The 11,343-nt window shown below is 36.7% G+C and overlaps 1 protein-coding gene across 3 annotated transcripts; it reads left to right on the top strand.

The window, feature by feature from the left end:
- Nucleotides 1-598: 598 nt before the first annotated feature.
- On the top strand, nucleotides 599-11,141 carry LOC135091619 (uncharacterized). 3 transcript variants are annotated; one of them, XM_063989389.1, is made up of 5 exons: nucleotides 599-768; nucleotides 5,468-5,551; nucleotides 6,015-6,153; nucleotides 8,338-8,559; nucleotides 9,993-11,141. In XM_063989389.1, the coding sequence occupies exons 1-5, from the start codon at nucleotides 614-616 to the stop codon at nucleotides 10,197-10,199; spliced, it is 807 nt and encodes a 268-aa protein (XP_063845459.1). In that variant the 5' UTR covers nucleotides 599-613; the 3' UTR covers nucleotides 10,200-11,141. The 3 variants fall into 3 exon arrangements, with proteins under 3 accessions (XP_063845459.1, XP_063845468.1, XP_063845475.1); XM_063989398.1 differs by lacking the exon at nucleotides 599-768 and adding an exon at nucleotides 1,765-1,829; XM_063989405.1 differs by lacking the exon at nucleotides 599-768 and adding an exon at nucleotides 2,569-2,758.
- The last annotated feature ends 202 nt before the right edge of the window (nucleotides 11,142-11,343 follow it).

The raw sequence follows: 11,343 nt of genomic DNA, 5'->3' as shown, positions 1-11,343 counted from the left end.
TATATAATGGCTTACCCAGAGTGTGAGTGGTACTACATTATAGCAGAAAGGTGAGTATGGCAGGGATCGTCTTTCTCTTTTCGATAATCTTCAATAAACGAGATATTTCCACCTGAAATTACTCGTTGGTTAGATGAGAATAAGTTTAATTATATTAGTGTAGTGTTGAACGATGGAAGGATAGTGATGAGCCTAACAAGTGCTAACTACTGCAGGATATTTGCTTCATAATAATAATGAAAAAGTATTATAAAAGTAGCTGAAATGTTAGAATAAATATAATAAAAAATGGATGAAATACTACGTCAAATAAATTATAGGATAAATCAAAACCTGCGCTGTCACACAAAATCTGCCTAGTAACAGAAAAAAAATAAAAGAACTATAAACCAAAAATAGTTGGAATGCTAAAGTAAACATAATAGAAAATTGAAGAAGTAATACAACAAGTAAAAGCAGTAGAAAAGGTAATAACTAGCACCTTAGTAGGCCTTTTGGCACTCGTGGAGAAAGCTTTTTTTTTTGTGTGTGTATATTTGTTCTGTGTTGCCCTTGGCCTGTGCTCATCTTACATAAAAAAAAAATAGTAATAATAATAATAATAAGTCAAATCATGTGTCTGGATGAGTGGAGCAGTGCGAGTAAACAAGGGAGTGATCAAATACACCCGCCACTGCCAGCTGTAAGCGTGTGCACTGGACCTCCCAGAGTCCTGCTCAGTGCACCACAGCTGTCCTTCAAATGCAAGGGAACGCGCGGCCAGAGAAGGTATTCCCTGTCGTTCTGAGTTAGCTTGTCATTATGTTTAAGACCACTGAAAATGTTGTATATCGTCACTGTAACGCTCTCAAAAGCTCAATATTATAACACTATCTAGTGCTGTTAACTACCCAGAAAACTTAATGCCCGGGGCTGGTCTAACCTTGTGATTATATAATCCGTTTGTCATCACCCAGGGCATACGGTAGGCCGTATTGAGAAATTTTGTTCAAGCTTGTGGTCGTGTGCGCTGAGGCTCTTACTGTCACGATTATTCACTGTTATCATCGAGAAAGATGTCTTTGCAGAAGTCTGTAACAAGGCTTTTAGTAGTAATGGTCCGATTGCTGCATGGTTCGTTGCTAGCCCTCGTGTTGCTCAAGTGTTGTCTAATTCGAGAACTAAAACCATATACCACGCAAAGTCTCCTAATGGGTAGAACCGGCATCAATTTATTTTGTTTCACCCAACCAGCGAGTTTTTCATATGCCTGATTTTTTTTTTTTTTTTTTTTTCTGGTGATGCATGTAGTGAATTGATTTATTTTCTATCTCTTTTCCGTCACAAATGTCAGGTTTACGAGTTATGCCTCTTTTCAAGTTCTGCCTACCCCTCTTCTGCAACGGTCTTGGGGGACCTGTGGGAAATCGGGATTTTTGAGTGGAGGAGCATGAAATCGAATAATATGCGTTGCAGAAGAGGTCGGATCTCAACAAACTCACATAAAAAAAAAATAAATAAATAAATAAAATAATAATAATACTGAAAAGACGTTGCTGCGTTATTGATGAGCTACATTTAGCCAGAAACCACCGAGAGAGTTTCCATGAATTCCCCCTACGGTATAACTTTTACCCATTTTTTTTTAAATTAAATTAAGATTAGGTTAAGTTAGGTTAATGTACTTTATACTTACACTTAGTGAAATAATTACAATACATTTAGGGCTTCACTCGGTTTCGAAGTTTCGGTTCATTGATTTGTTTCGTGCAGTAGGCCGATTGCCAGTCAGTATAAAGATGGCCGTAGTGTGTACTGGATGTGACAACAACTATTAGGAATTCATCATGGTATTCTATATGGACGACAAAGATGTACCCCACTACTTCTTAAGAAGTTTTTTTTTTTTTTTTTTTTTTTTTTTTAAGTACAGTGCCCACATTATAAAGTTCTTACAGGGGTGACAGGCATTCTTGTAATTGTGGCCGGTGAACGAAAATGGCCAAGACAAAGAAAAGGCGGTTTAATTTTACGACTTTGGACTACAAAGAAATTGTCTCGACGGAACTCCCTCAAACTTTCGGGAAGTGTGTTTTGTTAACCACTGGCTTTGAGAGAGAAAAAAAAAAAAAAAAAAAAAAAAACCAACCTCGCCCTAAAGGAAATGCCGTTATTATGGTTTGAATTCCATGCACTTGGCAGCATTTTGTAATATGTGGCGAAGACTTTAGACTTGTAAGGGACCCAATTATTAAATTATCAGGTGGCTGTTCCGTGCCCCCAGCTGCCATTACTCGAAAAATTATTAATTTTCCGTCCTTAAACGTTTAAGTAATAAATTACGCTAAATGTAGCAGATACAGGCAGAAAGGTAGCGAATCGTTAGCAACGTTGCTCACCAAAAATAACACAACAACGCTCGCGGCCGACGTCGCTGCCGCCGCCAAAAGTGTAATTTGTCTTAATTGATTTTCTGATATGATTTTGTTGATTTCTGGCGTCTTCTGCATCGTACATTACTCGATTTAATGTTTCCTGATCCAAAACCCCCATTCCCCATATGTCCCCGAAGATTGTTGGGGATGAAGGTTAGGCTTAACTTGAAAAAAAAGGGGCACAACTCGAAAAGTAAGCATTTGCGACGGAAAAGTTAAATATCAGTCAATTCACTACATGTATCACCAGAAGAAAAACACCAATCAGAAAATCGTTCGTTGGCTGTTGTAACTCTCAAGGGTTCCTATCTCATTCCCCAGTAAACTTGGACAACTGAGGGAAGGTGAGGATTTTAGATGAAAGAAATTCCCCATCTGCCATATTACAACATCCTAAACACTACAGTACAATCTCATATTTGTTACACATGTTCTAACTACCATGTGAAAATCTCATAGTTGTCACATTTGTTCTGACTGCCATGTAACAATCTTAGTTGTAACATTAGCTCTAATTGCCATGTAACAGTTTCATAGTTGCCACACTTGTGTTTTAAGTGTCATATAACAATCTCATAGTTGTCATGCATGTTCTAACTACCTTGTAATAATCTCAGTTGCCACATAATTTCCTGCCAAATAACAATCTTGTCTTATTATGGTGAAGGACATTTCAAGACTAAATCTAAAGTTTCATAACCCCCTAACCCAAACAGGGAGGGTTGTGTATCTAAGTTTGGAGAACAAAATCTATTCTCAACGGCAACTGCTAAGAAACTGTTAGGATGGTTTCAGAAATCAGCACAAGCCTCCAAACTGTAACAGATAAATCCAGACTTCAGTTGACAAACCTGCAATGGACAACATGATTGGTTGGTTGTCTAGTTGTAGCAAGGTGTTGTGGGGACCCCCTCTGAAACTTGTACTTAGGGTCCTCATGTTGGAGTCAAGAAATTATATCATGCACAAATTACATTATTCTCAGAACATTTACTCAGGATTTAGACAATGTTGACTGATGAACATCATTTATTTGAGTTTTGCCTAAGTTCTCATGATCCTCAGCATAATACCAATTTTAGGGTATATTTTCAGGAAGTTATTCTGGCACGTAATGGAATCAAAAGAACTGATCAACTCCTCGAACTGGCTGTCTTCTGCTTCTTTCTATTTGCCAGTGTTGCATCTTTTGCTATCTTTTACTACTAGTTTCACACAAACTGTTGTTCTGATCTTGCTAACAGCATGCCTCCCCTCCTCCTATGGCCTTGCTGCACAAGTCTTTATACTTTCATCCTTGTTTTGTCCATCTTCCTAATGCAAGAGTTAACAATCTTTCGTCCCATTCACTCCTTGCCTGCTTCTGTATTTCCTTCAACCCATGCCTTGAACACTTTCAAGAGGGAGGTTTCAAGACTCATCTTTGCCAATTTTAGATAATCTTTTGGGTCCTTTCTTTTAGGGACTAGCATCTCAGTAGTATTTTTTTCTCAGTTTTTGTTGCCTTTGGCCAATGCCCCTCTTGCATATAAAAGGTATATTACAGGAAATCTTTTACTGTAATAAGAGATACATTATCACTGAATACAATAGCAAATGGCCACATTTACATTTTATGCTCCAACAAACTGATGTCATCCATTCTATACTCAAACTTATCATAAAATGTGCAATACATACTATGTTGTAAGACGTCTTGAACTGAGCCATATTGTACAAAAACTAAAACGCATTATGTCATTCGGTAAAGTTGATTGAACCATGCTTGCACTGATGATCTTATCCATTACAGATAGAACTTTTCTTCCAAAGAAGGCAGTTCATTACATTAATTTGAAAATATAAATTTTGTGGTCTCTAGTAATATTTTGTCTGCATTAAATATGGTGTCCATTATGCCTTTGCATCTTAAATGTTATCAAATACAGTATGTACTTGTTCAGTTTCCCCTTCATATCCTGATTCTATACAATATGTTCCCATTTTCATTTTGATGTGTATGGGTCCAACAACTTCCTTTCTCATCTGCTTTGTTATCTTAAGCATATTTGTCTCTCATCTTATATCAATATCTCTGTCCCACTTCTGCCATGCTGCCTCCTTTTCTGTTGCCACTGTTCTCTTCTCCAAAATTCTCATATATTCTCTTACTTACCCTCTTTGTTTTATTTGTTTGCCACCCTCTGAATGTTCTTTTCTCCTCTGCTGTTGCTTGTCTTACCTCTTCATACTACCTTCATATTTCTTCTACCTCTGTCTGGTTGTTTCGCCACAAACCATTTCCCTTCTTTCATAATAGTAGTGCTACATTCTGTCTCTCAACCAGACCCTCCTCCAGTTCTCTTTTGTTTTGGTCTTTTAATTTAATTTAATTTTATTTTCCTCTTGTCTCTTCCTATTTTTGTCCTTTACCTCTAAATCAACACACAGTAGTCTGTGCTTTGCCTTATTCCAAACACACCCATAACTTCATATCTTCTGTCATTGCTAATACATCCACTTGTATTTCCACCTACCATCAGTATCTCTTCTTCAATAACTTCTGCAATCCTGTCTAACATCTTTTCCCAGAAACTTTTCTGGCCTTCCTTATTGCAGAACACGTTGAAAATACATGCATTATCTTCCCTCCACTCACTGTTTTGATGTTCATACATTGTCACTATTTTTATTGTTCTTACTGCTCATTCTTCCTACTTCATAACTCCCACTCCTCCCCTCTTCTCATTTCCACCACTCCACCAGAATATACTTTTCTACTTCAACAAACTCTTGTATCACTGTTCTTGTACTTAACCTCCTACATTGCACATACATTCACTGTCCTCCTTCCAAGCATCACCATCATCTCTTGGCTACATCCAGTCATAGAACCTATATTCACTGCATTCTTTCAGTAACTTTAATAATTTATTTAAAGTTATGCATTTTATTTTTGTATTTTTTTTTTTTTTTTATGTTGCATCTTTTCAGTTTCAAACAGCCATCCTAATGTCTTAAAACTTGGAGGCACTAACTGTGATTTATGTAACTAATGACAATCATGCTTACAGGAAGATGTGGTTCAAAGGATTAAGAATTGCTCATGTCCTGCTGGGTGCTACAGTGGGCTTGAGTAGTGCATGCATGTCCTTAGGGTGAGTACTGTCTGCTTTTCTTGTAATGCTATCCAATGTTTGGAAAAAATTGTTCAAAAAAGAAAAATTGCACAAGAATAATTTTAGTAATATAAATAGCTAGAACTCTTTGCTATGGTAAGTCATTTAGTTGTGGTTTTATTTGCAGTATCAACATTTTGAAACAGAATAAAGATGTTTTACAAAATAAAATCTTGGGTTCAGTCCCTGCCTTTGTTACACTGACTTGTAGATACAAGTCGGTTGTTGTGCCCTTCAACTTATGGGAGGTGATTCTTTCCTACATGTGACAGCAGTTATTTGTGGTTTTATGGCATGGAGACGGTCATCTCTTATTGGATAATTCCTGGTTGCACAAAGGATTCAGAATATGTGCATGTTTAAATATCCATAGAACTTCTTTTCTGTAGAAGTTCTCTTTTTCTTGGCCTTTAAAACATAATCTTTTATCTCTTACTCTTAGGAGTGTGGTAACTAGTGATAACCGGGCAGCCAGCATGATGATGTATGATTTTCGAACTCTACCCAACCTCAGTAGCTGGGTGGAATCCTCAGATACTGTAAGAGAACCAGGCATGTCAAAGGGAGCATTTGTATTGCAGGTAAGTTAGTAGGTTTGCATATTGTACATGTCGGGTGGTAGTTTATCTGACCACTCACAATTTAAGTCTGTGGTTGAACAGACAAGTTAGGCTTGCTTCCTTCGACACAATAGATATTAAATGTTTGTTGATTCATGACCTTGCTTCCTGGGAGGAGTAAAAACTTGGCAGTGCTGTCACTCTGTATCTATAGGTCCTGCAGGAGTAAAGGCCAACAGTTCTGCCATTATGAATATATTTAGTTTTGGTGTGTGAAACCATGTTACAGTAAACCAGAGATGGCCCATGGCAAGATTAATTAAAAGCTTTAAATATGTTTAAAAAAAATAAATATGTATAAAAAAAAAAACTATCAGGAAATTAAAATACAAACCATTTACTTTCCACTTTATTGAGGAAATTTCCTGAAATATTACATATACAGGCTGCTCTGTGGTGTAAAATGTATGTGACTCAGTGAATCTATCATGTGGACATTCATACACAAAACTCAATAAGGGAAAATTATACATATGTACTTGACTGAAGATTTGAGTTTTGCACAAAAATTTCATGGAGCTACAGCTTCACCATAAATACAGTAAGGTATGCAACAATGTACACTTGTTGTAACGTACAACTGTAGTGATGCACTGAAATTTTAATATTTAATCGGAATAACGAACCAAAACTGGCATAACGAACTCGCTACTTGTGCAAGCACTGAAATTTCTATAAATATTTAATCAGAATAACGAACCAAAACCAGCAAGATGAACTTGCCATGCGTGTGAGGGTTCAAATCTGAATAAAAATTTAATCGGAATAACTAACTTGCAAGACTAACTCTGTCACCTCCCCTCCCCCTTATGTCAGATTCTCTCTCCCTCTCTCTCATTCATTTTGTCATTTTCACTTCATTCTTTCTCTCTTTCACTTGTATACTTAATTCCATTTTCATTCTCAATCAGTCTCATTCTATTTAGGATTGTTAGGATTGTTAGAGAGAGAGAGAGAGAGAGAGAGAGAGAGAGAGAGAGAGAGAGAGAGAGAGAGAGAGAGAGAGAGAGAGAGAGAGAGAGAGAGAGAGAGAGAGAGAGAGAGAGAGGCTCCAAGTTATGGGAGTTTTACAAAACACCTGTGATGTTAAGGGTTTAAAACTAGGCACGAAACTTGGGAAAGACTACATATTTGCTGTTATATCAAATTTAGTAGGTAGTGCAAATGTGCTCATTTTGATGTATTTACAAAAACTGTTAAATTTTTTATAGTCTGGTTCCCTGGAACCAATTACTTTTTTTTCTATACGATCTTCAGTCACCGTTGGAACAATTCATGTTCGCTGTGTACCCTACTGTATTAGTTTACTATTTTACTTCAACTAATGAGAGGTTGGGGCATTATTATTTGTTACATTATAATGCTTACTATTTCATTTTCATAATTTATTACATAATCTCAATCCTTGTCACTATGTGAATCAAGTCTAGAAGCTGTCGCCTGCCCCCTACCCCCTCTCAGCAGGATAGCTGATTGATGTACTCATGATGCTCTTGGCACTTACCTGTAACTTTTTTTGGGGTGGTGATTTGTCCCATTATTAATAATAAGTCTTGTCATGAGCTTAAAAAGTATTAATACAAAACTGACCATATATCAGTAATAAAGTTAAAGAATTTACCATTCAGAAAGAAATTGTGAATTAGAAATAATATATATGTATGTATTATATACATAACAAAATCAATATATGTAGTATATGGTTGTCAGCTTATGGTGAAAACCATAGGATGGTTATCTTATAGTTTGATATTTTGTTTATTATTGCAAACCACAAAAGGGTAAATTTAATATTGACAGTGTTAATAAAAATACATCTTAAATATAATTCAAATTTTTATAAGTGGTAAGTAGTAAGAGCATTAGAAGTGTCAGTCAGCTGCCCCATTGAAAGTGGAAGTGAAAGCACCTCCACTTTCTAATGTTTTCCAGCTGCCCTTTGATGAGAATGTCCACTGCTGCCACATGAAGGTTCTTAAGAACAGGTATTCATTGGAAATAAGGTAGATAGCAGTCATATGAAAATGGCTGGCTGGAGAGTAATCTTAAGTCTGGTTAGAATAGAATACATTTGTATAGGAATAATTGTTATTAGTAATAGAGATATAGTAACTGAGAAAATTGTTTTCATGCATATATTTTCAGAAAACACAGCTGTTCCAGAGGGCAGTGATGTTTTCCATGATCAACCCTCAGCCCAATGGTGCTGGTTTTGTTGGCTTTGAGAGTCAGGACACCTGGGACTTGAGTTCCTACAATGGGGTAGAGCTGAAGGTTCGAGGCCAAGGTGACAACTATGTGTACAAAGTGAATTTCAGACACAATGGACAGGGATCAAATGACATTGCCTATGAAGTTTTTTATGAGGTCAGTAATTCATATGTTTTTTACTTGCACAAGATCAAGTACATTATTATAATTTTTATCATTAATAAATGTTGTATTTTTTAGTGCATTGTAATTCTGTGATCTTATATAGTGACATAGTACTACATAAGATCACCAGTAAGAATAAATACCTTTAAAGAGACTGTTAATAAGCTGTGGTCAAATACTATAAAATATTGTCCCTGCAGTAACCCTACTCATATTCCTGATCCTCTTGGATATACACCCAATATTCTTGACTTTTTTTCTTACCTCTAATCGTTCAACTTACGCTGTCACTCTTCTCCTTTGGGCTCTTCTAATCACAAAACCTCATATCTGTATCTTGTCCTATGGCTTTGATTCCTTCTCAGGATCCTCCAAGACAGAGGTAGAGATGCCACTGGCATTGTCTCTGCTAATTGGGTAGATCTGAATAGTTATAATTCTGATTTTTCTTGGACTACTACTACTGTCAGGGACCCATCTGTGCTGAGCACATAAGAGGTGATAATCTGGCATAAAGGTGTACATTCCTCACTTTCTCTCACCCTAAACCTTCCAAACCTTGGTGTAACTCAGCCTGTTCTCATGCTATACATGATAGAGGTTGCCTTCCATTATCTGAATCCCATGCACTTTACATCTTAAACATCTATCATTGCCATTGTTGCCACTCTACTGGTGGTCATGTGGCTTTCTTGGTCACCTTTTAGGGATTTTGGTGAAACTTTCGCTGTTGCTAATGCCAGTCAGGCTTTGACAAGGAGAGGCTATACTTAGCCAGCAAAGCCACAAAACCCAGTGAGAGAAGCAACTTTGTGTTAAAATAAGATGCAGACAGAAGTCTCCAAACAGCATGAATGTCATACAGGCACTGAAACTTTCTCACACATTAACCTTAAAAAACAATTAACAAAACAAACCATGATGTCTTGTTACTCTGACAGAGGCATTGAGTCTTTGTCGAATACTGTGCAAATAATGCAGCACTCAGGGTCAGCCTACACCGGTATGACAGATGAGTTGCAGAACGAGCCATCATTGGCTGGCTCTTCCCATGCTGGTGTGATGGAGTTACTTCTCTCTAGCCCCAGCAACTGACAGCGATCACTCAAGCACAACAAGAAGGTTCCATGGATAATTTCACTTGGATGGATTTTTGACTCTATTGTGGGGTCCATGCTGACATCCATGCTCTCTCCCATCATGGTAGTAAGGTTGGGGAAGACAGTGCAATAAAAACAACAATTGTGAGGTCGCTTACATCACTCTGGTTCTGGGCGTCTCGTATAAGATGTGCACTTTCTGAAGATTGCACACATTCCCAAATCCCATTAAATACTTTTTTTTTTAAATCCCATTAAATATTCCTTTGTAAATCAAGCTTCTGATAGATGCCATATAATCTTAAGACTCAAAATGATTTTCAGGTTCCCAAAAATGAGTGGACACGCATTGTACTTCCCTTCACTGCATTCAAGCCTTACTATCGTGGTCAGGAGGTGCCTGATGCCGAGCCCCTCAACACCTCCAATATCACAACAGTCACCCTGCAGATTGTTGGGGGAGTCTACAGTGACTTCAAACAACATGGGGCATCATCTCTGGAAATAGATTACATGCAAGCAGTGAATTAATGCAAGCTGTAATTACAGACAGTGCTGCACTGTGTAACAACAAACGACACCAATATAAAGATGTACATTTTCCAATAAATCATTATCCTACATAAGTGTAGTTTGCTGACAAATAAATAAATATATAGAAAATATAATGTATGGACATAATTTGCTGACAGATTTTTTTCTAAGGACACGCAAACATATACTTTGTCAACATAGGAGGTTGGATGTAGCTTAACCAAAATGTACATAAATAGTTGGGCCATACCTTGTTGATGGCAATGATGTACTGTTTTGAGGTGCTCCCTGACCATGAGTATTGTTATGTTCCTCTTGTCTTACAATACAGACTTCATTTATAATCAGTGACGACATCAGCCCACCTGCAACCTGGTTAGCAACTGAGTTTACTTGCTCTTGGCCACAATAAATGAATGGTACATAGTAGGCAGTAGACATGTTTTTCTTTACTGAAAACTAGGTTATTTATAATAAAATAATGATTTATTCAAGGTTGATTTATAATAAAATAATTATTCATTCGACCTTGGTGTTGATAAAACTGAGCAATAATCAGGGTTTATTGATTGTCACCTAGAGCTGACAAATTATAAAACAAATATTGATTGTCACCTAGAGCTGACAAATTATAAAACAAATATTGATTGTCACCTAGAGCTGACAAATTATAAAAAAATTATAATTTTCTCTTTGCAGGCCAGATAAAATATTTATCAAGAAATACAAGCTTACTAAGTGTGGTGCATATCTGGTATCCGTAACTGCTTGCATATCAATAGATTCTTGTTTGTCACATGATCTTTAGCTACAACTGGTGTTGTAGGCACCACCTAATGTATTTTCTTTCTAGAATTAACTTTTTCAGAACAAATTCATGTATATATTAACTATCTTTATACAGTATTAATTTCACAAAATATAATTCAATACATAATATCCTGTATTTTCTTAAAATACCCAAATGCCTGCAAAGAGCTGCACAGCCTCAGTTATACTCTGGGCCATATCTCTTGACCAGCAATCCCCAAACTGAACTGTAATCCACCAGGAAAGGCAGGAAGGCATAAATTTATCTACTCAAAAGCCAGTTTTAAAAATCTTAATACATAGCAAAATTACTCGTTAAGATGCAAATGTT

This window comes from Scylla paramamosain, chromosome 3 (genome assembly GCF_035594125.1).
Source record: "Scylla paramamosain isolate STU-SP2022 chromosome 3, ASM3559412v1, whole genome shotgun sequence".
Classification (NCBI taxonomy): domain Eukaryota; kingdom Metazoa; phylum Arthropoda; class Malacostraca; order Decapoda; family Portunidae; genus Scylla; species Scylla paramamosain.
Note: the sequence above shows the minus strand (reverse complement) of the source record. Positions and strands in the feature narration are given on the sequence as shown.